This window comes from Aotus nancymaae, unplaced genomic scaffold, assembly GCF_030222135.1.
Source record: "Aotus nancymaae isolate 86718 unplaced genomic scaffold, 86718_ANA_hifiasm-v0.15.2.pri h1tg000041l, whole genome shotgun sequence".
Lineage (NCBI taxonomy): Eukaryota > Metazoa > Chordata > Mammalia > Primates > Aotidae > Aotus > Aotus nancymaae.
Window position 1 is genome coordinate 18,132,004 of NW_026988455.1, and position 25,501 is coordinate 18,157,504.

At 38.4% G+C, this 25,501-nt stretch overlaps 1 protein-coding gene across 7 annotated transcripts in view; it reads left to right on the forward strand.

The window, feature by feature from the left end:
• The window catches only part of ERCC6L2 (ERCC excision repair 6 like 2), a 169,386-nt gene that overhangs the window by 132,013 nt on the left and 11,872 nt on the right, over positions 1–25,501 (forward strand). For 6 of the 7 annotated variants that reach the window (XM_064361532.1, XM_012461937.2, XM_012461936.3 and 3 more), the window contains one exon: positions 2,982–3,136. In XM_064361532.1, the coding sequence (XP_064217602.1) occupies positions 2,982–3,136 (155 nt within the window). Of the gene's footprint in view, positions 1–2,981; positions 3,137–7,834; positions 7,919–25,501 lie in introns of those variants that run through there. The other variant, XM_064361534.1, reaches the window with a different exon arrangement.

A 25,501-nucleotide genomic window follows, 5' to 3' on the forward strand; every position in this document is an offset into this window, starting at 1 on the left:
CTCCCTTTTCTTCCATTTTTAAAATGGATGTACTACATCTTCACTGTCAAAGACACAGACATTGCATCATATACTCTCCTCACTTATACTTCAGTTACTCTTGGTCCATAGGTAACTACACATTTCATGCACCCCATCAGTCCTTAGTGTCAGTGTTCCTTGCATCACTCTGATTGTCCGAATCTTGCTGCCTAGTAGATTCCTGAAGAAGTGTTTATGAGAATAATATTCCCTGAGATTCTTACAATAACAGTTTGGTGCCCTTATACTTAAAAGTTAAATTTTGCTGGATGTAAAATACTTGGCTCACATTGTCTTTTCTTGAGTGTCTTGAAATACGTAGCTTCGTTTTCTTCTGGCATAAAGTGTGGTATTATGTGTTCTTTTTTTTTTTTTCCTCCCTAGATGCCCAGGGGATTTTTTTCCTTTTCATCGTCCAATAATTTTACTAGATTGTGTGTTGATGTTGGTTATCCTGGGTCTGTATTCTCATATACACAGTGTTGCTTCCACTTAAATTTTCTTTTGGGAAAGACTTTCTTGTGCTAATGTTTTTAGTTACTTGTTCTATTCCTTTGCTTTGGCTTTCTTCCTCAGAGACTCCTGTCACTCGGATGTTCAGTTGTCTTTGCCTGTCTTCAGTGGTCACATTCTCTCAAATCTTTCATCTCTTCATTTCATTTTGCTTTTTTAAAATGTTCTATTTTTCTTAAGGCTTATCTGTTGTGTTTATTCCCTCTTATGTTTCTTCTAGTTTAGTCTTCATTTTTTAAATTAAAAAAAATTTCTAAGTCAAGTCCTTGTCACTCATTTCTGAGTTCCTCTAATTCTGAATTACATTGTTGTTGATTCATGTCTTTTTCTGTTTTGTGAGCACATCTTTCTAGCACATTTTCATTGGAGGGATATTATTCTGCTTGTTCTCTTTTTTCTCACAATAATTTTTATGAGATTTCACCCTGCAATTTTTCTGCTGGTCATTTTTATATGAAATTATTTCCCCTGAATTTTACAAATGAAGCAGAGTTCAGGAAATCTTTGTTCACTTCACAGAGATCCATGTTATTTCTGTGTAGAGTGCCACACTATGGTGGGCTTTCCTCTCTCTCTGCCTTGCATTCCTCCAGATCTTTTCTTTCCCTCATCCTTGTTCTTCCTATCCTTGATTCACTCCCAGCAGTTTTTCCTCTTTGTTGGGCCCTGACCTGGGTGAGGGCCCTGGTGGGTCAGTTTGGGGAGTTCTAGAGGTTGGCTTGCTCCAGCCCCTCCAGGCCTTCTTACTGTGTACCCCCTGCACCCTCTCAGCACTGGAGAGCAGGAAACCTTCACCGATTCAGCTGCTGGTCTCCAGCTGGCCCCTTGTGCTTTCCAGTGAATACCTATTGGCTATTCTGGGGTCTCCTGTTCTCAGGTCTGTCAGGAGCACTGTTGCTTCCTTCTTCCTTCACACTTGCTGAAACCATACAGAGTTCATAGCTACTGGTAGATTTTGCCCACCTGTTTGTACTTTAGGGGTCATGAGAGCATATTGTTACCTAATTTTGTTGTAAATGTCCATGGGCTTTTGGTTTTGTTGTGTAGTTGCTTTCTGTTTTTCCATACAGATTCAGAGAGTCTCCTGCTTCTGCTGTTACCACCCTCTGCCCAGAATCTGTGTGGTGATTTTAAGAGTTAGCATTGCCTTCACAAGTGTCTGACTTATTCCCCAAAAACTATATGAAAGAAGCTGAGATATAAGCTAGGATATTTTGCTATAGAAATCTTAATTGCTTTGTTTGATTTATATATAAATCAGGATTTCTTTGTGGCTATTAGTATTGTTATTTAAAAGCTTGTTATGATACTTGGTATAACAATATCAACGATATTTTGGTATCGTTGTAAATAAGTGTTGAATTATCCCTTCGGTTTGTGTGCTACAGTTAGATTTTAGGTTTAGGAATTATTGTATAAACTATTTTTAAATAATCAGCTCAGGGTTTTCTGTTTTTTGTTTTTGTTTTTTTTTTTTTTTTACTGTGAAAAGTGTCAATAGTTAGTTTGGAACTAATGCTATTTTGAATAATGGATAAAATGTGTCATTAAACATCTGAGGAAATTTTCTGCCATGAAGGTTTTGAAACTATGTGCCATGTATATTACCTGGCATCTTGAAATTTAAGGAGAATGTTAAACTAGTTACTGTTTCTTCATATTATTTAACAACGTTTTATGTTTGCATGATTGGCAATTTCTGGTTGAAGAGGTTCAGGACTGAAACAACACAAGTGTTGAAGGTCATACCTCAGGTTCATTGCCAGAGCTGTTGGAGGGAGCTTTTACAGGCTTCGATTCTAGCCTTCTCTTTTATGATCACAATTGAAAAATGAATTATAGGTGCCTAGAAGCAAAGCAATAAAAATTGTAGCCATTTTTTAAACCTCTTTCAGATAAAAGCTATGAGTTAATTTTTCTCATTTCCTAAAAAGCTCTCATCTTGACATTCTCTGGGCATATGTACAAAAAAGACAAAATACGAACAATAAAACTGAGCAAAGTCAATCAAATGAAACTCCCTGGTCATAAACCCCATGCTCCCTTTCCATCGCTGTAATCAAGTACATGTTTAAAGGGACAGATAAGGTTAGCTTCATTCTTTAAATTAGTGAGCAACTTTTTTTAAAATTAACAATGCAAACAAATTCATAGAGCGGACCCTCCTCAACCATGACTTTTCTCTTACTAAAACCTCCATTTCAAGTTTAAATCTAAAGATTGTTACCTACTATCTAGTTCTCATCTCACACTGATGAGAAGGAAAAGTCATTTCCAAGGTAACCTAGACCAACATATTTGAACTCTTTCTCTTTCCCATTTTTTTCCTAAAGAATATTGTGATATTGATGTTTCTCTTGAGTATTAAAAATAAGAATAATGTGTTTTTATGGAACCATATTGCTTTATACTGATATATCACTTAATAAACCTCAATTACCTCCTAGATGGTGTTCAGGAAGTGGCTTACATTCACTCAAACCAGAATGTGATTGGATCAAGCAAAGCCGAAAATCACATGAGCCGATGGGCGGCACATGATGTATTTGAGTTGAAGCAGTTTTCCCAGCTGCCTGCTAACATAGCTGTTTGCAGTTCTAAGGTAAGAAGAATATAAGGTAGTATCATCTTAGTTACCTCGTTTTTTCCAGAATTTACTCAATAGCATCTTCTCTAAGTACTACCTCAAAAGTAGCTACTAAAACTGTTAAGTGACATGCAAATAAGTGTAAAAATCAAAACACCATTTGGGAACTATAGTCATTGAAGATGTTTTAGATTAAACAACAAATTTATACCCAAATGCCTAATAATGTTGAGTTGCTTAATAGTTTCCCTCAATAAGAATTGGACAGTACCCCCAAAATGAAAAGGAATCTGAGGGAATCATATAGTTCAATCAGAATCAAAACCATTTCTGCTCATATGGAAAAAGGAAAGTATATGATTAGATTGCTCCACAATTTTTCACCAAAATGACACACACAGAAAACTCATTTCATGTAGAATTTATTTTTAGCAAAAGGATTTTTATACTGTTAAAAGTCATAAATACTTCCTGTGGGCTCTTCTCACTTAAAATTGCTGTTACGATATTTTTGTTTATACATAGTCACTTTCATCAAAGGTTTTTAAAAAATATTTTCTTCTGTTTGACTTATTATTCTTTATTATTTTAAAAGAGCTAAGTGCCTCAAGAGCAATTTTACTGTCACTTTATGGGTGAGAGTTCAAAATGCATATTGTATGTAATACCAATATTTTATGTCAACTTAGTGCTATTATACTTTTAATAATGAAGGTGGGGGTAGAATTCCTCTGAACTATCAAGGGAATTAATTTATTTGTACCTCACTTGTTTGACAAAGGAATTAAATTACCTTAACAATAAAACCAGAGTACAAAATGAAATTCAGGACCAGAGAAAATATAAATTAAACTGGAAGTTTAAGACTGGGAGAAAGTTAGACTGTAACTGCTTAGGACATAATACATTCTACCCAGATACTGTATTAAAATGGCTAATTTGATTGAGTTTTCTGGTAGAAAAAACAAAGGAAGTAAGCCGTCTATGTAGTGATTTCTCAACTAGTGCATGTAGAAATGTGTGTGACAGTTTGGGTGGTCACAGTGATTGAGTGCCTAACTGGCATTCATGTCTGGAAGCCAGGGATTCCACATGGCTATCCTGGAGAGGGGACTAGGTTGAGGGGGCTAGTAGAGAGGCACTCCCACATGCAAAGAATTGTTCTGCCCAAAATGCCATAGCACCCTGCTGAAAAAGGCTGAGTAAAATCTTTATCCTTAAGGAAAAAAAATAATAACACGGGTTCTAGGAGGAGCAAAGTTTTTCCTAGCACTTAATTTGAGGGAAATTTGTCTCTTGGGGGTTTTTTGGGACCACAGAACGATATAGTGAACAGTCAGATGTCATATAATAATATCCTAGAATAAATGTAATAATGGACTTTAAAAGGCTATGCTTTCCAGCATTTTTCAATGTCATCCATAGGCCCAATGCCAAACTACAATTCGTGAAAGCATTCTTTCATGACCCAAGTATGCTGCTTTTTATACTTGTCTTCTCATTTGATCCAGGAATGTACCATTTCTCAACCAACACTTTAAACAGCATTTCTACAGTTTGACTACCGTGTATGTGCCATCTGAAAAAGGCAGGCAGAATTATGTCAGGTTTTCCAGAAACTTGCTTTGTTGGGATAAAGAGTATATCAGAATCTTTTAAACAGATAGCTAATTTTTTGTTAGGATTCTTTTTCAAACTGTGCCCTTTTTAAAACCTTCTCCATACAAACAAATTTTAATGTGAAAGATCAGATAATTTGGTAAACCCCTGTAGTGGACGTTAATGAAATAATTGGATACTGGTCATTAGCTTCTCTAAATATTTATCAGAGAAGAAATTTACAAGCATATAATTTCTGCAAAAATTGACCTGAGAAGCAACCTTCTTCTTAAGGAAAGTTATACAAATGAAAATGCCGGAAACATAGTTTGCCTGTGAGCTTTTTCAGTCCAAATATTTTTGAGGTGGACAACACAATCTCATTAGAAACCTTGTCTCTTCACAGTGATTTTTCAGAGGGAGGGGCATCTCTTGCTAGGAAACAAATTGGAATACCTACTCCCTGGGGGTTATAATATACCCTTGGAGGCCACATATATCCCTCATCACACATACACCAACTTAGTAAACCCTTTTCAGAGAAGAAAGAAATTAGCTGTTTAATGACTAAATTGTGGTAAAGTTCTAAAGTCACTAAATGGGAGGTCCATTCCCATGGCATCAATGCTAGCAGGCCAAACACAGTCTACAGGTAACGCTCATTTCACTGGCTGACTTAAGTCAGTAATTGATACAGCAAAATTTCATTCTAACATTTCAAAGCTGTCTCATAGAATTTCTGAGAAAAAGTGTTCCCAATCACTGATTTCATCCTATCGTGTCAATATTACTTCAGCACCTTGAATGAGGAAATCATTGAAACACACTGTCATCTTTGGCTAGAGATATTTATGTCACTCACTGAGAGGTTTTGCAGCTGGTGTGGTAGTGGGTGGCAATAGTGAATTTGCAGTTTTGAAAAAAAAGCTGCTAGAAGAAAAGAGAATAAACAAAGGGAAAGGGAAATGAAGCAAGAACAAAAGAGACTCAATCATAGTGTTAGAAAATACCTGCAAACTTCTTGATCCTGAAGTCTCCAAAAAACGCCAGACCTCCCACTGACAGTACAGTATCTTTCATCTGGGGCTCAATCTAGAATCTTTTCGGTTACTGAGAATTCTTCTGAGTGCTTCATGTCTGTCATCAAAGTTTTATTAAAGAACTTTACTTGTGTTTGAAAAGATTGTGTGTGCATGCCTGTGTATCAGTTGCAGACATGTTGTCTCAGTAAGAAAATAAATCCTATTTGTTTTATGAAATCAGTACACAAATAACAGTTGTCACAATATACCAGTATTTCAGTTTCTAAGTAACACCATAGTTGAGTCTGAATTAGAACCTTTAACTAGACTGCAAAGGAATATACTAAATGGAAAATTGTAAAAGAGAAGTAATAAACTCCATAATCCTAGATAAGATTCTATGGTCTTTCAGAGTTTTTCAGTCTTTTTGATGTCTAGTAATTATTGATAACCAAAATGACAAAAACTGTGAATCTACTTTTCAAGTTCAATCATATATCTTAAAAAGAAATAAGATACATTACTGTTTTCAGTGTTTCCTTTGGTTTCTTATAGTTTGTACTTTTATAAATTAGCTTTTATTTATGTTCTGTATTTTATAGATGTCCTGTCTCTCCTAACATAAATTTCAAATTATACCATTGTTATTTGATAATACAAATTATGTAAAGTAATGTGCAAAGTAAGAACATATTTTGCCTAAAATTATATTTTGATATTTTAGAACCATTTCTGAAAACAGCTCATTTTACAAGATGAGATGTCTGATAACAGGAGAGAAAACCTGTGTGACTTAGGCTCAAACTCGGGCCAAAAAGAAACATTTTAAGCATTTGAAGGAACTGATAATACCTTTATTAGAGTTCATCTGTTCTTTTAATATATGGATGTATGTCATGGAGCTGAACTGTACCTGTTTGTGATGCGGTACCTCCTTTTCTCAGTCAACTGCACGTTTTCAACTTAAGTTTACTTAAAATTTTCTGAAAAGAAATGTACAAAGACAGCCTTCAATTAAGGATTAATCACTATGGCAACTGAGATGTGGTGACTGAAGGGGGAGGATGTATTCTCCCCTCAGTTTCCTGCCAGCTGTCATAGTCAACCTCTGCTGCCTGAATCCAAGCCAAAATATAGACTGTGACCAACTCTAAGAAACTATATCTGTATTTTTATAAATTGGTACAAGTATCAGACTGTAAAAGAAGACTTAATCCCTTGAATTGGATGACAGACACTTGGCACTCTTGCCAGTGTTTGACAGAGAAATAACGGGTTGCTTTGTAGTAAAACCTGGATTAATAGTAAGCCCCTCTTTATGTTATTGCAGTGTGGTGTAAATGAGAGAACTAAGCATGCTGTCAGCCTGGGGTGGGAGGTGGCATGGGGGAGTGTCTTTTATATAACCAGTGCAGGTTTAAGCACTGTTCAGAATACTGTAAATACAAAATATTGTGTTAGTAAGGACTTCTCTTTCTTGTATTTGTATTAGATTGGCATTCTGTAGATTACTTAAAGAAAGGATTTCTGTGAGCTATGGTGGGTTTGATTGTAGTATGTTTATACAGCTTTTGGAGTCTGCAAGGAGGGATGGACTGTTTACAGTGAGCAGACTTTGGGGAGATAGAGCATTCCATTATCCTGTTTTTCAGGATAATGAATGGCATGATGATTTAAAGTAATTGTTCACAAATGGCTGGTTTACAAAGTAGTCCGGTAAGCAAGGTTTATGGTTTCAGCATGTAACTCTTACTGGGTGGGATTTTTCATGGTCTTACTGTTTTTCTTTCTGTAGCTAAACATTAATTTTATGGCATTTGTATCAGAAAGTTATTCTTTCAAGTAATTTAAGTAGAGATCAAGATTTTAAAATATGTGTGTGTGTGTGTGTGTATATATATATATGAAATTATGTGACTGGTATTGACATGAAAAAGGCTTTTGTGTTTCTCTGCCTAGAACTAGGATTGGTTGTAGATAGCATTCTGATTCAGAAGGTAATACGTCATTTGAGTGGAAAATACCTGCTAGTCAGAGGAAGGAGAATCCACTTTTTAAACTATAAACATAGAATGACCTCTTCCCCGGCTAGCTGGAGGCTACGAGAAGCTGTGGCACCTTTCCGCACAGTCATGATACCAGGATTCATAGACTAGTGTAACTGATGAGCTGTTGTGTGCAAAACACGTTCAACACCTTGCAAGAAAGGCATTGAAATTACTCAAAAATATAAATCTTTATTATTGTAATTATGATTATTGCTTACCAGTGGCGTGATGAGTAAAACTCTTGAGTCTCTACAATAACCTCTTACTATTTTTGTTATGAATATTACTGATAATAGAATATTTTAGACTAACTTAAAACGATATCTAGTCCATTCCTTTTATTTTAGGTGAAGTACCTGCTTTAAATGGTGTCTGATTTCTAATGAAAAGTGTTATAGAGAAAAATGTTTTTGAAAGGAATTATAAGCTAATTTAAAAATGGACTGGGAATGACAAAAATAATCTTTGCTTGTTAGGAAATAGTTTGTAGTTTGCTTCCATCTCTTCTCGTAGATGGTCACTGTTCCAATTACATAGAAGATAGATATAAGCCTTCGTAGAACAGTTTCTCTGTTGAGAATAGTCACAAGATCTAAACAGTATTTCTTCAAATAATGCCTTCTAGGTAATAACATAAAAATTTAGGGATAGAGGCCTCATTGAACTCTGACTGACTACCTTGTGAATTAAAGAATGTTAACCTCTTAACAGCCCTTTTCAAATTATATTTCATCCCTTTCTGAAAGCCATGGTATCAGTTGGACATGGCACCTAATGGAAACACCTATTGCCTTGTCATCTGAAAATCCTGCCTCTGCCCTAGGAATTCTGAATTTTTATAGGTGAATAAAGCAAAATTATGGGTTAAAGGAATTATAGTATTTTAGAATTTGAAGAATTCTTGAAGACTGTTTAACCCAAACATCTCATTTTCTTAAATTTTAAAAATAAGAGGCTAAGTAACTCCCCACAGGCCCCAGGGCTCAACAATAGCAGGAGGCTTTCATCCCTGTGGTCTTTTACCCTTTCATCTTTTCTTGTGCTTTTCCCTCAGTTCCTTTGGTGTCTACTTTGTTCTGGAGATTTCAGTTTTACTTTTCTAACATGACAAGTCAGTCTTTTAGTTTTCTAAGATAATCTGTCTGTAAAGAATTACTTTCACTTTAGCAGTTACACAAAAACCTCACATGAATTGAATGCATCCTTCCTTTAAGATATATGTATACACATATATGTACACGTATATATGTGTAGTTTTTACTTTTCTTAGGCTTTTTCTCTACTTGGAATAACCTTCAGCCTTATATTTCTGATCCCCCAAATCTCCACATCTCTCTCCCATTCAAGATCTACCTCAAATGTGTCCTCTCTTCCACAAAGTCTGCCCTGGTTCTTCCCTCAGCTGGAAATAACCCTTCTTACACTCTTTCTGCTTCAGCCAGTAGTAGTTTGTATGTCCTGCTCTTGTTCTAAAGTATGACTTTCAAATTTTTGTTATAGTTATATACGTATCTCTCTTCTTTTCTAATAAACTCTGAACTTCATAGTAAGATATGTCTGATTCACCTTTGATAACCTAAAATAATCTTACATATAATGAATACTTTATAAATAAATACTTTTCGGATAAAGCCAGGTTTTCAGTTTTTGTCAGGGTACAATGAACCCTACCTCTGTGTTCTGAGAATTTTAAAGATTATTTTTTCCATGAACAACTTTCATAGTTTTCCTGGAAATTATCTGGAGATGACATTGTTTATTGTTCATAAAACAATTGTTTATTGTTTTATGAACAATAAAACCAGGGGAAAGATCTCTTTCTCTGAATGAGAAGTGTTTTCAGGTTTGCTTGGCAGTCATGATGTTGGATGGATTTACTTATCCTACTCTTCCAATCATATCAACTACTATGTGATCTTTCACTCCAATTAGACCTAATTCAAGTTCCCTTTTCTCCACAAAGCCTCAGTCTTCACGAAGCACCCAGTTGCAGGCTCCTTTCATGCCCATTTTCTATGCCAGTCATCATTGTAGATGTGGTATACCTGTTCACCTATCACTATTGTTACTTACCTTATGTAGATTCATTCTTTCCTCACATATGTTGCAAGCCACTTAAGAATCAGGACCATGGGACACTCTCATTTACTCCTATAAACACTACCACTTAGTCCTGGGTAGCACAGAGTGGGAGTTCAGAAAACGTTGTGATCAGTAATTCCTGTGTAGAAGTACTGCATATAAGGCCAATGCTTACAACCATTTTCACAAGTTAAGGCTCCTCAACTCTGCACCACAAGTTAATGTTAAAGTGGGTATACTGGGTGGCAGCTAATGTAAAGTTATGAGTCATGTTTGTGCAGTATAAATGCTGGTGTTCTTCATCATCATTATTTGTCATCTGTTGGCCATATTGCTGGTATAGGAAACCCACTCAAGAAGAGAGGACATGAAGAATGGTGTCAGAAAGATATTCCTGGAACCCATGCATCCACATCTAGCATGTGATGTGGATGTCACTTTGTGGCTTCCAGAGTCATTTTGTGGCTTCCTTCCAAAGCTCTGTCAAGTGTCTTATTGTGTCCTTTTTGTAGCATACAAGACCTATCTCAATTTGGCCCTAGTGTGCTTTTCTAGTCTCATTCCAAGACGCATATTCAAGATTATTGACATGAATTATGTACCAACAATCTTGGTACATATCAACAACAGAGTATGTACCAATAACATAGTAAAAAGCTGTGAGAGCAGATTCTATTTATATTCTATTATGTGCTATACACTGGGGATACAAAGATGAACAGACAGGCTCTTCTTAGCCTTCAGTTTGTGAACTGTTCCCCAACATGCTTAGGCCTTCTGTGTCTTTGCTTCTATGATTCCTTGTTTAAAATTCATTGTCACCTGCGTCTGCTGTTGAACCCCTTATATCATCAACAGCTGTCCCCCAACTCTTCTCCAAATCAGTGTAAACTTTTCCTCATCTTTGCATGTGTGTTTCCCTGCTATAGCAGTTGTCTTACTGTATTATGCAATTCTATATGCATATGTACAAGATGCTTTTGAGTACAGGAAATAGAATAACCATCAAAAATTGGGGTATACAGTAGGTCACTGAACTAATGACATAACAGCAGGTCTGGAAGGAGGCATTTTCAGGTATGACAGCCCCATGACCCCATAAGGATACAAGCTCTTTCATTTTCTGCCCCACTATCTTTAGTGAATTAACTTTTAGTTCTTAGATCTTTTGCCTCATGTTGCCAGATGACTACTGCAACTCAAAACTCGTTCCCTCACACAGATGTATGCTAAAGACAGGGAGGTATGATTGTCTTCATATCTCTCTCTCCTTTTTTTTTTGAGATGGAGTCTTGCTGTCACCCAGGCCAGAGTGCAATGATGTAGTCTTGGCTCACTGCAACCTCCGCCTCCCAAGTCAAGTGATTCTCCTGCCTCTGCCTCCTGCATAGCTGGGACAACAGGCACACACCACCACAGCCAGCTAATTTTTGTATTTTTAGTAGAGACAGGGTTTTGCCATGTTGGCCAGGCTGGTCTTGACCTACTGACCTCATGTGATCCACCCACTTCAGCCTCCCAAAGTGTTGGGATCACAGGCATGAGCCACCATGTCCAGCCTTATTATTGCATGTATCAGTCCATTTTCATGCTGCTGATAAAGACATACCAGAGAGTGGGTGGTTTATAAAGAAAGAAAAAGAGATTTAATGGACTCACAGTTTCACATGGCTGGTGAGGCCTCATCATGGTGGATGGTGAAAGTCACACCTTACATGGCAGCAGGCAAAAGGAAAATTGAGAGCCAAGAGAAAGGGGCAACCCCGTATAAAACCATCACATCTCATGAGACTTACTACCACAAGAACAATATGAGAGAAACCACCCCTGTGATTCAGTTATCTCCCAGTAGGTTCTTCTCACAACACGTGGGAATTACGGGAGTCACGATTCAACGTGAAATTTGGGTGGGGACACAGCCAAACCACATCATTCCATCCCTGGCCCCTTCCAAATTTCATGTCCTCACATTTCAAAATCAATCATGCCTTCCCAACAGTTCCCCAAAGCCTTAACTCATTTCAGCATTAACTCAGATTTCCACAGTCCGAAGTCTCATCTGAGGCAAGACAAGTCCCTTCTGCCTATGAGCCAAAAGCAAGTTAGTTACTTTATAGATACAGTGGAGATACAGGTATTGGATAAATACACCCATTCCAAATGGGAGAAAATTGGCCAAAATGAAAGGGCTAAAGGCCCCATGCAAGTCCAAAATCCAGCAGGGCAGTCAAATCTTAAAGCTCCAAAATGATCTCCTTTGACTCAATGTCTCACATCCAGGTCACGCTGATGCAAGAGGTGGGTATCCATGGTCTTGGGAAGCTCTGCCCCTGTGGCTTTGCACAGTACAACAGCCTCCCTCCAAGGCTGCTTCCATGGGCTGGCATTGAGTGTCTGTGGTTTTTCCAGATGCACAATGTACACTGTCAGTGGATCTACCATTCTGGGGCCTGAAGGATGGTGACCCTCTTCTCACAGCTCCACTAGGCAGTGCCCTATTGGGGACTGTGTGTAGGGGCTCTGATTCCACATTTCCCTTCTGCACTGCCCTAGCAAAGGTTCTCCATGAGGGCCCCACCCCTGCAGCAAACTTCTGCCTGGACATCCATGTGTTTCCATACATCCTCTAAAATCTAGGTGGAGGTTCCTAAACCTCAGTTCTTGACTTCTGTGCACCCATAGGCTCAACACCATGTGGAAGCTGCTCAAGGCTTGGGGCTTGCATCCTCTGAAGCCATGGCCCAAGCTGTACCTTGCCCCTTTAGCCATGGCTAGAGCAGCTAGGACACAGGGCACCAAGTCTCTAGGCTGCACACAGCAGGGGGTCCCTGGGCCCCACCCATGAAACCATTATTTCCTCCTGGGCCTCAAGGCCTGTGATGGGAGGGGCTGCTGCAAAGGTCTCTGACATGCCCTGGAGACATTTTCCTTCTCAAAAAGATTCCATAAATGAAAATGTGAATAATTACTCTAATTTGTGAGTATGAGCATAACTCTTGTGTGGTGAGTTGTCATTAGATAAGACAAATATGTCTGAACTGGAATTTGTGATACTTAGCAAATTATCTGATGAAGATAATACCCCTTTAATATAACTCCTCTCACAGCTTTTATGGCAAGATTGTTGGTAAGTTGATGTTTTATTTTAGAGATGTCAGTCATCTTGTTATTAACCACATTACTTAGTATCAGAGTCAAATTTCATTTAATCTAATAAATGCATCTCATGACTATTTAGCATTACCTGCTTCAAAATGGATTGGAAAGTGGTATCCCACTATTTCATTTGCTGTGTAAGGCTATTTTGTTGCAGGTGAAATAATTGAATGCCTTAGCAACAAGAACTTTTTATCTTGTTCAAAAACATTTTTTGGCAAATGTCCTCCAGAAATTAAAATTTCTTAGTTGTTGAGTGGGGAAAAAAATAACCCTGTTTTTCCTCTGCTCTCACCCCACAACAATCAACACAGAAGACTTCTGTGACCAACTATGTGTGGGTTTTTCCTTTACACCAGCAAGCAGTCAGGTCTGTAGCAGATAGCAGCTGGGTATCCTCCGATTCAATTCCGATACCATCTGCCTGGATATAGTATCAGAACACACAGGTTGAGCATTGAGTCCCACAAGACTGCCTGCAGCTTTTGATGTCAGTCATAAGCCCCAGTTTGTTTCACCTGTGCTTCTAACCAACGAGCTATAAATCAGGGATCCCACAACCCCCTCCTGGGGCTTCATTAATTTGCCAGAGCAGCTCACAGAACTCAAGGAAGTAGTTATGTAGGGTTACCACTTTATAACAAAGGATAGAGATGAAGAGCTGCATAGGGTGAGGTGTGGGGGAAGAGGTGCAGAGCTTCTACACTCAGTTGTGGGTGCTCCACCCTCTGGGAATGTCCACCTTCTCACCTCTCCAGACGCTCTCAGAATCCAGAACTTTGGGGTTTTTATGGTGGCTTCAGTATGATTGATTGAACCATTGGCCATTGGTGATCAACTTAACCATTAGCCCCTGTCGCTTCTGTGGAGGTTGGGGGTAGGGCTGGCAGTCCCAACTCTAACCCTGCCTTGGTCTTTCAGGTGACCAGCCCCATCCTGAAGTTCCCTAGGGGGCTGCCAGCCACCAGCCAACTCATTAGCATAGAAAAGCAAATAACTTTATTTCAAGGATTTTAGGAGTTGTATGCCAGGAAAGTTGGACAAAGATCAGATAATCGATTTCACAATGTCACAGTCATATTTGTGTAAGTCTATATTCATCCAACAAGGATTTATTGAGAGCCTGTAGGATTTGATTCAGGACTTAGTACAATAAAAACACATGGTTGCTCTCTGAATTAGAGAAGTGTGATCTAGTTAAATAGATAAGACCTAAACAATCAAAATAATTTCAAACAGTACAGGCGGCCCTGCCTATTCAAAGAGATCCCCTAGATTCTATTACATTTCTTTGGTGGGTGAAATTAGAATCTTTGGCCTATGTGCAGCATTATTGGATGCTTGGTTTGGTATGATGTTTGAGATGACATAAAATCTTAAAATACATTCCATTTTATAATAAAGCTGCCCAGTAAGAAATCAAAATAATAATGCAAGAACAAAGTATGCAAGAGAAGTCTTACGAAGCTGGACCTTCAAGCACAGGTAGGGCAGTGTTGGGCAAGAAGCCAGGTTCTGAGGAAATTTGGAGCCAGAAATATGGCAGTGTGTTTGGCAGCTAGTGAGAAGACTGGACTGACCAGGCAGACTTACATTGGACAGCAGATAGCAGTAAGGCACTTAGGGGGTTAAGAAAAAGTCATGAAGGGCCTTTCATTTAGGGCAATAATCAATAAATGTAAAACTGACCTGAACAGACTGAGATGTTAGACTTTATACTCTGAAAGGTTAATTTTCAAGATATGCCAAATATCTAACCATTCCACAGTGATGAAGGCCAGGAGCCAGGCTGGAGGAGGTTGATGTAATGATTATTCTGACAGAAAGTCTTCTATTTTCACTCAACAGGTGGGGGGCCATTTTGTGTGTGTGGACATAAAGCTGGGTGAAGCCCAGACCCACTGCTGGTTATCATGCTCAAATTTGCCAACATGGAGTTATCAAGTGTATGTTGAATGGAGACAGTCCAGTTTGTTGGAGACTGGCAGTTCTCAAAGTGTGGTCCATGGACCCTAAGATAGCCAAGACTCAGGGATCCACCTTTTCACTTGTTGACATTTACACTGATGATTCAAAAGCAGTGCTGGGGAGCCTGCTGGCAGATTAGCATGAAGAAGCAGCAAACCTTAATTGTAGTGGTGAGACAGGATGGTTCCTTTGAGCTCCTTCGCAGGCATGAACTGGAGTGGCTGGTTTCACTCAGCCTGCCACTGGCCAGTCCTTGTAGGAGGGGGTGTAAAAACACTTGTAGGTATGGAAACAGGAGCAAATGCACGCTGCAGCCAGCCAGTCACTCCTCTCTGGCGGGAGCAGGCTCTGTGTGGGCCCCACAGCAGCGTCCAAGCATGTTACCACCAGTGCTTTTTAAGCTCTGCCATCCAGGGATGGCCAACTGCCAACCAGCTCAGTGGAGAGTCAGGGTGGCAGCCCCTGCCCTCTTGGCACCTGGGTTCTTGTCCGGTATCCAGGAGGAGTCAGGTCATATGAACTGTTTGAAAGGTGATGCATGCAGAAGGCTTTATTGAGTGGTGGACGGCTCTCAGCAGAAAGGGAGGCTGGAAAGGGGATGGGAAGGTGATCTTTACCTGAAGCCTGGCTGCCTCTGGCAGGGCCCCTCTCCAGAGCTGCATCGTCTGCACATCTATTCGTAGTGTCCGAAGCTCAGTTGTTTCTCTGCTTGCCACTCAGCTGCTTGTGTTGCTCTGCCAGCTAAGTCTTTTATGGGCACAGGATAGGGCGGGGGCAAACCAAAAAGGCAACATTTGGGCAGAAAAACTGGGTCAGCTGTTTCCACTTCGGGCCATGGGTCCAGGCTTAGGGTGGGGTTTAGCTGGGAGCCCAGCCCTTCCGTATCACTAATAGTTAATGGATTCTTTACCACCACATTCTTGCAGGAAAAGACAACTAGTTTCTGTTATGGCTATCTTTGAGGAAGCAGCAAAATTGATTTTAGCAAATGTAACCCTTTAGTGGGCATCTTTTTAATATTCTGTATGATGAAATGGGAAGTATGCATAAAGCACTTGTATAATTGAGTTCCAAATTGAACCAGCTGCTTTTTTATGGAACACAATTGGTACTTGAAAGAATGACTGATAGATAAACTGGTTATTCAGACTTGGGTATTTGACACTTCATCAAAACAATGAACCTAGTGAGCATGTCACTTCAAGGAAAACAATGGACAGTACTTGTTGCCAGTGACAAAATTTAAGCTTTCAAGTGAAAGTTAAAATACTGAAAAGCTTATATCTACCACCATAACATTGACACCTTTCTAATACTTAAAGATTTTTCTGATAAGAACAAAAGTGATGTTCTAATGTAGTATAATTAAATGTGTCCATGTTTTGAAGATCTGCTAACTCTATTAATATTTTTTTATTATTATTATTTTTTTTTATGATGGAGTTTCGTTCTTGTTACCCAGGCTGGAGTGCAATGGCACGATCTTGGCTCACCGCAACCTCCGCCTCGTGGGTTCAGGCAATTCTCCTGCCTCAGCCTCCTGAGTAGCTGGGATTACAGGCACGCGCCACCATGCCCAGCTAATTTTTTGTATTAGTAGAGGCGGAGTTTCACCATGTTGACCAGGATGGTCTCGATCTCTTGACCTCGTGATCCACCCGCCTCGGCCTCCCAAAGTGCTGGGATTACAGGCTTGAGCCACCGCGCCTGGCCATTTAATCAATATTTTCTAAATGACCAGTGAATGATATTAAAAATCACACATGGAGAAAAGATTTACCCAAAGTTCAATAAACACCAATGAATTTTAACAATATAAAATTTTTACTGAAAGGTTTCAGATTTTTCATGAAATTCACCTTGAGATTTGGTATAGTATTAAAAAAATCTATAATTGTCTAAAAAGACTATTAAAATATTTTTCCCTTTTCTAACTACACATCTGTATGAGACCAATTTTCTTCATAAGTGCCAACCAAAACAATGTGTCACAACAGATTGAATGTAGAAACAGGAGAATTCAGCTGTCTTTTATTAAGCCAAATATTATGGACATTTGTAAAAATGTAAAATATAGCCTCCTTTCTCACTAACCTTTTGGTCTTTTGCTTTGGAAAATAGTTACTTTTGTTTTAAAAAGTTAGTTATGTTAACATGTAATGGGTTTTTGTTATTTTAATTAGTTAATAAAGACTTTAAATTTTCAGTAGATATAACCCACACAAAAACTCTTTGGGATTCTCAGTAATTTTTAAAGTATAAAGGGGTTCTAAGACCAAAAAGCTTCAGAACTGCTGTCTTAGACCCATATGAAAAGAGTTGCCTGATCATTAAATTCACTTCTAGCAGGATATGATTCCATTTGGCCTTTCTCTGTGTGAAAATGTTACTTCCTCTCATACATAACCAAAGAAAGCATATCAGAACAGAAGAGAGTAAAGACGATGTGATTGTAGGGATTCACTCTAATTTACTAAAAAGCTAAATCTTTCACATATTTTAATACTTTATTATTATAATAAATAATTACATCATATCTCACAACTAGTTGTAATGTCTCGGGGTCATTTGTGGCACGGGCTTGAAACATTCTTCCCCAGACACTGGAGAGCCATTTGGTGGCATTCTAATCAAATCAGCCTACGTGGCCCAGCTGGAGGCCACGGTAGAGGGACATGAGGAGCCTAAGCTAGCCGCTGGAAAACACAGGCAACAGTGGGTGCCTGCCAGGAAAGGCTTTCTTTGGTTAATTTCTTTTCACCAGCACCATTCTTCTGTGATCTTTGTTGCCAGTGATACAACAGACCTCATTTCATATGAGGTCTTGAGGTAGTCTTTGTAGAAAATATGGTAATACAAATAAAACTTAGTATATACAAAGATTGAAATTAAGGCTACAAGATGTGATGAACCTATCCATTACTGCTTACTGGAGATCCTATAAAGACTAGTAGAATTGTGAATTTTAAATATGAAAGAGACTGGTAGGTGTCCCAGATCCAAATCTCCTATCTCTTAGATCCCAGTCTCCAAATCTTTCATTATCCTCAAGATGATCTTCAGAAAGGCAAAGAATCTCCCCAAATTGAAAGAGTAAGTGGCCAAGTAAGGCCTGGACCCCAGGGCTGTGATGCTGAGTCCAGTGTTTAGGCTATCTGGAAAGGCCTCTATCTTGCTCTAGCCTTTGTCTGTAGGAGGAATTACAGACAATTCCCTTTGTCTGTAAAGGGAATTAACTCCCAGGCTGCACTCATGGAGGACTGAGGGTATTAGCGAAATTTTCCATTGCACATTTGCAGGTTTTGGTAAAGCTAATTGCGATGGTCTCACTTGGCCCTTTCCCACAGAGCCATCAGGTCAGCAGACCCCAAGGAGATAGAGTTCATGTGTTTCTATCTGTAGCACATGTCCCCTTTAGCACATGGCATTCACCTGCTCCCCTAATGCTGCCACTTTGCATCATTTTAGATAGATAGGTTTCTTGGACAATGAGTCACTCCTGTAAGTGATGCTGAGTTTCTACAAGCAGCTTCTATCGTGGGTTTATTTGAAGAGATAATATGATATGGGTTTATTTGAAGAGAGAATTCCATTATCATTCTTAAAAAAAGATAGGCTCTGGACAGCCAATATAAAGTTGTCCTTGTGGCACACTCAGAAAGCAAAGCATTATTGAAAAAAGAGTTTAGCTGGGTTTTATAGTAAGTATTACTCCTTCCAAGAAGAAAGCAGACCCATGGTTAAAAACTTTCATCTCCCTCTCTCCCCAGAAAATGTTTTCAATTTGAATCTAAATGCTTGGGGTTTTTTTGTTTTTTGTTTTTTGTTTTTTTTTCAGATTTGAACATCATTTTTAAACATAGGCAGAGGATTTGACTCTCATATATATTTGTGGTGGGTCCTCTGACCAGCTGGCTTTTCTGCAGATAGTGAGTTAAGACAGTTCAGGGATAGCTCATAGTTGCCTTAGGTTCTTGTTGAGTATTGGAAAACTGCATTTACAATAACATTTTCTATCTCCAGGCACAAACCTTGAATGATTTTGAGGATTTTCATACCTAAGCAAAAATCCCCAAATTTTTGTTGTTTTGTCTGCTTTATGGCAGAGTTGGCATGATCAGGTGGATGTAAGGGCTTGTGGCCATATGATGTACCCATGTATGATGACCTTAGAGTGTCTCGTGAAGTTCTGTGCCATTCTCAGGAACAGGGTGTACACCAAAGAGCTATCCTGGGATGGGCAGATCCTTTTTGACCTCAGAATCAGAACTTTTAATTAAGCCTTCTGCTCTAGCTTCTCAGTGGCTCAGACCCATCAGGACCTTCCAGTGGCTTCGAAAATCTCCTTCCTGTTTCCAGTTTTCTCACTGACTCACCAGACTGGTTATGGAAGTGTTGGTGTAGCTCTTCAGCATGCACTGCTCTTTGTTCTGTGTGCTCCGTGAGGTATATTCTGGAGAAGCCAGCCCAGCAGATAAATCCATTCCACACTTGCTTAACAAAAGATTTCACTACTTCCTCATAGCCTCCTGTGGACAGGGTACCTGTCCTGTCAGGCTGTTCTGCTTCCTTGTGCACGATACTCCCAAGCTTTCTCTGCAACTTGGAGGGTGCAGATGAACAGGGGAGAAGGAATCAGATTATCTGCACTAGCTATAGCTGTGTCTCCAGGAATTCACCCAAAGAGATTTAGAAAGATGCAGAGATTACTGTTAATATTTCTCCTGCTGGAATGGGAGCTAGAGGCTGTTCTTAATTGCATTTGAAACTCACTCTCCTGGATTGTAATTTTTTTTGCCTCATTTGTTACAGGTGTGTGGGTATGGGAATGATTTCTCCCTATCAACTTTTCTCACCTCTTTGCTCTTCCTACCTAGGTGCCCTCTACTGTTCTTTAGTAACTTACCTCCAAAATTATTTTTTATTTCAAGAATATTAATAGAGGGTTCCTTTTTTCTTAAGCATTCTCTGAACAATTCAAATACAGCCTCCTACTGTATAGATTCCATACGTAACTGAGTAAATAGAAAAATGCTAATTTAACCATGTGCCTGTGAGGTAGGGAGGAGTCTTCCTTATGTTTTTAAGTATACTAACATCAGAGATTGCTGACTGCAAAGTTGTTAAGAGTTGATTTTGTTTTTACTTACTCTTTCATATCAAAAATCTATAACTTTTTTCAGTTGAGCCTTTCAATAAATATCATTTCAATGAAAATAATGCAACTTGGTTTAGATCTAATGCCTTGAAATACACAGAATACACTTTTGGATCAAAAGAAAGAGTATTATCAAAGTTCATTTGAATGTTTCATACTGTCAGTCTAAATAAAGATAAGGAACTTCTCTGCTATTACCCAATATAAACCTAAAACTTTAAGAAGTAAATTATAGAGAATTATGGATAGTTAGTAGATCTAGGATGAACTCATTCTGGCTACTCTGGAAGAAATTTTTCCCTACAAAAGTGCTTTTTTTATTATAATCCTAACACACAGGCCTTCCTTGTCTTAGTGTACTTCATTTTATTATACTTTGTAGATAATGCCTTTTTTACAAATTGAAGTTTTGTGGCAGCCCCACTTCACACAAGGCATCATTTTTCCAAAAGCATGTGCTCACTTCGTGTGTGAGTCACGTTTTAGTAACTCTCACAATATTTTGAAGTTTTTCATTGTTATTATTATCTGTTGTGGTCATCCACAGATCATATGCATGATCTTTGACGTTCCTGTTGTAATTGTGTTGGGCACAATTGCACTCATACAAGATGGCAAACTTAATAAATGTGTGTGTTCCGACTGCTCCACCAACCAGCCATTTCCCCTCTCTCCCTCTCCTTAGACCTCCCCATTCCCTGAAATGCAACAGTATTGAAGTTAGGCCAGTTAATAATCCTACAGTGACCTTTAATTGTTCAAGTTGAAGAGTCTCACATCAATGATGAAGCTTCATTAGAAAGGCATGTCAAAAGTCAAAATAGGCCGAAAGCCTAACAGCCAAGTTGTGAGGGGAAGGGAATCTACTTGAAGGAAATTAGAAGTGGTACTTCAGTGACCACACAAACAATAAAAAAGTGAAACAGCCTGATTCCTGACATGGAGAAAGTTGTAGTGTCTGGATCAAAGATCCAACCAGCCACAATATTCCCTTAGGCCACAGCCTAATGCAGAGCAAGGCCCTGTGAAACCTGAGAGAGGTGAGAAAGCTGTAGAAGAAAAATGCTATCAGAGTTTAGTTCATGACATTTAAGCAAAGAAGCTGTCTCCATGGCATAAAAGTGCAAAGGTGAAGCAACAGCAAGTGCTGACGGAGAACCTGCAGCAAGTTATACAGATCTAGCTAAGATCACTGATGACAGTGGCTACACTAAACAATAGATTTTCAATGTAGACAAAACAGCCTTCTGTTGGAAGGTATCATCTAGGACTTTCATAGCTAGAGAGGAGAAGTTAATGCCTGGCTTCAAAGGACAGGCTGACTCTCTTGTTAGGGACTAGTGCAGCTGGGGACTTTAAGTAGAAGCCAGTGATAATTTACCATTTGGGAAATCCTAGGGCCCTTGAGGATTATGTCATATCTATTCCACCTGTGCTCTATAAATGGCCCAACAAAGCCTGGATGACAGCCCATCTGTTTACAGCATGGTTTACTGAGTATTTCGTGCCCACTGTTGAGACCTGCTACTCAGAAAAGAAGATTCCTTTTAAAATATTGCTGTTTATTGACAGTGCATCTAGTCACCCAAGAGATAGATGGAGATGTACAAGGAAATGAATGTTGTTTTCATGCCTGTTAACACAGCATTTATTCTGCAACCCATGGATCAAGGAGAAATTTTGGCTTTCAAGTCTTATTTAAGAAATACAGAGCCTGGCATGGTGGCACATGCTTGTATTTCTAGCTGTTCAGTAGGCTGACCTGGGAGAATCACTTGAAACCAGGAGTTCAAGCCCAACGTGGTCCACTTGGTGAGACCCCATCTCTATAAATTAAATTTGAAAGGAAAGAAAATAAGTTTCATAAGACTATAACTGGAATAAATAATGATTTCTCTGATGGACCTGGGTAAAGTCCGTAGTTAACCTTCTGGAAAGGGTTCACCATTTTAGATGCCATTTAAAACATCTTTGATTCATGGGAGCATGTAAAAATATCTACATTAACAGAAGTTTGGAAGAAGTTGATTCTAGCCCTCATGGATGACTTCAGGAGATTCAAGACTTTAGTAGGGGAACTAACTGCAGATGTGGTAGAAATAGCAAGAGAACTAGAATTAGAAACGGAGCCTGCAGATGTGACTGAACTACTGCAATCTCATGATCAAACTTGAACAGGTATGGAACTGCTTATGGATGAGCAAAGAAAGTGGTTTCTAAGATTGACTCTATCCTAGTGAAAATGCAGTGAACATTGTTGAAATAGCAACAAAGAATTTAGAATGTTACATAAACTTAGTTGATAAAGCAGTGGCATAATATATTGCACACCTAATAGACTACAGTATAGTGTAAGCATAACTTTTATATGTACTAAGAAAAATTCTTGGTGGTGGTCCAGAACCAATTCTGCAGTGTATCAGAGGTATGCCTGTGTTATCTTTTAAATTCCTAATCCATGTCATTTTACTGAATTTTTCATTACTTGTATCTTCATTACTATTGCCACTTCATCATGTTGCCATAGTGCCATGGCTTCACAGCTTTGTTCAGTAGTGAACAAGTTTCAGTTCAATTCACATTATCTAGAATATTTTCATCTTAGCCTTGTACTTTGTTTTATAATAAGTTATAATTGACACTACAATAGCAACTGCACTGCGGCATTATTTATCTTGTATCAGCTATTGTGAAGGATTGACTACATTTTAGTGAAACCAACTTTTCTAACAAGAGCACCAAAATGTTTATAAAGTAGATACTGTTTTTCAAAAAACAAGATTATTTGAAAACTATACCAATGGTGCTGCTGCTTAAAACAGTGGTTTTTCAATTCTTTCTGGCCACATACACCTTTAAGAACATTATTGAAGTCATGGGCTCTTTTTTTTTTGAAAAATGTGTTCCTGCTCAAATGTATATACCCTTGCAAATACAGCCTCAGGGGATTCATAGATACCCCTTTCCGAAGTCCCTGAAAAAGTCCCATCTACAAAACCTTTGGAGGGTCAGTGGACCCAGGATAAGACCCCCACTCTCCCTGCCAGTGGAAAACAATTAATGCCCCCCTCAAAGATGTCTATGAACTCATTTCTGAAACCTATGAATACATTACCTTACCCAGCAAAAAGGAAAATGAATTAAAGTTGTAGATGCAGTTATGGTTGAATCAGCTGACCTTGAGATGGTTCAACTGGATGTATACAGTTAGGGATGTTCATTAACTCACTTTGATCCTGCATTATCTGTATGGGCCCAGTCTAATCACATTAGTTATTAAAAGCAGAGCACCTTTCCTGGCTGTGGTGAGAGAGTAATATGACTATGAAGAAGTGTTAGAGAAGAAGGGTTGCTAGATTTTGAAGGGGACCACAAGGCAAGGATTGTGAGCAGCCTCAAGGAGCTGGAAAAGCAAGGAAATTCATTATCCCAGAGCCTCCATAAAGGGATGCAGCCCTGCCAGCATCTTGACTTTACCTTTGTGAGACGCATGTTGGGCTTCTGACCTACAGACGTATAAGATAATGAATTTATATTGTTTTAAGCCACTAATTTTGTGATACTCTGTTAAGGCAGCTATTGGAAACTAATCCAGTACACTTCTCCCAACCCATACATAGTTTGTACATGTAACCCTTTAGGGGTTTCATTCAGAATAAGCCTAAGTGGCGCATTGATTCCTAAAATCTATATTTTAATATAACTAGGCTAAATACAAAATCTAGACAGCCTTGTTTCAGTAAAATGTTAAAGTCCCCTGCTAAAATAGAAATATGAAACTAGATAAATTTTTAAAAATAAAAGATAACTGTTGAGCCCATGTTAAATAAGAATGATTTTCCCTTTATTATTGCCTAAATGAACCAGATGTTAAAATGTGGAATGTTTGGCAAAAATTAAAGATCCCCACGTCTGATAGCTATGGTTGCAAAAGCTGAATTTTCCTAAAGAAGTTATAAAACTGATTTAAGAAAAATGTTATCTGTATAAATGTGAGGTTTGTAATTCTACCAGGGTCATAAAGACCCAGAGTAAACATATAAATAATTGAAAATTGCCATCGCTTGGCATGATTTCTCTGTGGCTTCAGAAATTGCAATATATGAGGATGGAGTTTTCTTGGTTGGCCCAGTTCCTTCTCTTTCTGCTTACTCCCTTTACCTTCATGTAAAGCAATACCATCTCTTCTTATTAGCAATGAATGATTATTTCTTGGGGTATAATCTAAGATGATGAGTCTTTTTATTAGGAACTTTTAGTGTTCATTTTGTTTGGTGATAGAAAATAAATGGATCAAATCTCTTTCAAACTTTAAGCATCAACATTTTTCTTTTTATTCATGTTTCAAGATAAAATTTAAAAAAAATTTTTTTAAGGACAGTACTTTTAACATTACTGATATAAAGCCCTAGTTTAACCTGACCATCTGGCCAGGTGTTTGTGTTTGTCTATCTGAACCACAGTAGCTTTTGAAGATGTCAATTTTCCTTAGAAATAGTTTGCTACTAAAAACCATGCAGTTGTTTTTGTCAGTTTCAATAAAATGAACTGGAATATAAGTTACAGAGGTAAATGTCTTATACAAAAAAGAAAAAAGATACATGTATCATATTTTTTAAAATGGCTTGTCACTCACTTTTAAATCCCTTAAGGGTAGAGGAATCTTTGGATATATAAATATCTTTGTATCTCAAATGCATAGCATGGTGGCAGGAACCTAAGAGGTACTTAGTAAATATTTGTTGAATTAAAAGCCATTCCTTGCCCACATTCATTGAATGTGTCACCACTTCAATCCCATTGAACTTCTATTAAAAAAAAAAAAAAAAAAAAAAAGACCAGGTACAGTGGCTCAGTCCATAATCTCAACACTTTGGGAGGTCAAGGCAGGAGAATCACTTTTGAGCCCAGGGTCTTGCTGTGTTACCTGTGCCAATCTGGGCAACATAATAAGACCCCATCTCTATAAAATGATAGAAAAATTAGCTTGGCCTGTGGGCTCGTGCCTGTAGTCCCCACTACTCAGGAGGCTAAGGTGGAGGATCACTTGAGCCCAGGAGTTTGAGACTGCAGTGAGCTAGCAAGACATTATGTGTGTGTGTGTGTGTGTGTGTGTGTGTGTGTGTGTGTGTGTGTCAAGAATCTAATGAATTCTGGTAGTCTTTGTATGTCTGAAAATTCCTTACACGATAGTTTAACTGGGTATAGAATTCTAGGTTGACAGGTTTTTTTCTTCTCCACATGTTGAAGATACCCCATTTTCTTCTGGTGGATATGATTATGATGTTAATGAGAAGCCTGGTGTTAGTTTGGCTTTTTTTTTCTTCTTATTCTTCTTTCCTGAGAC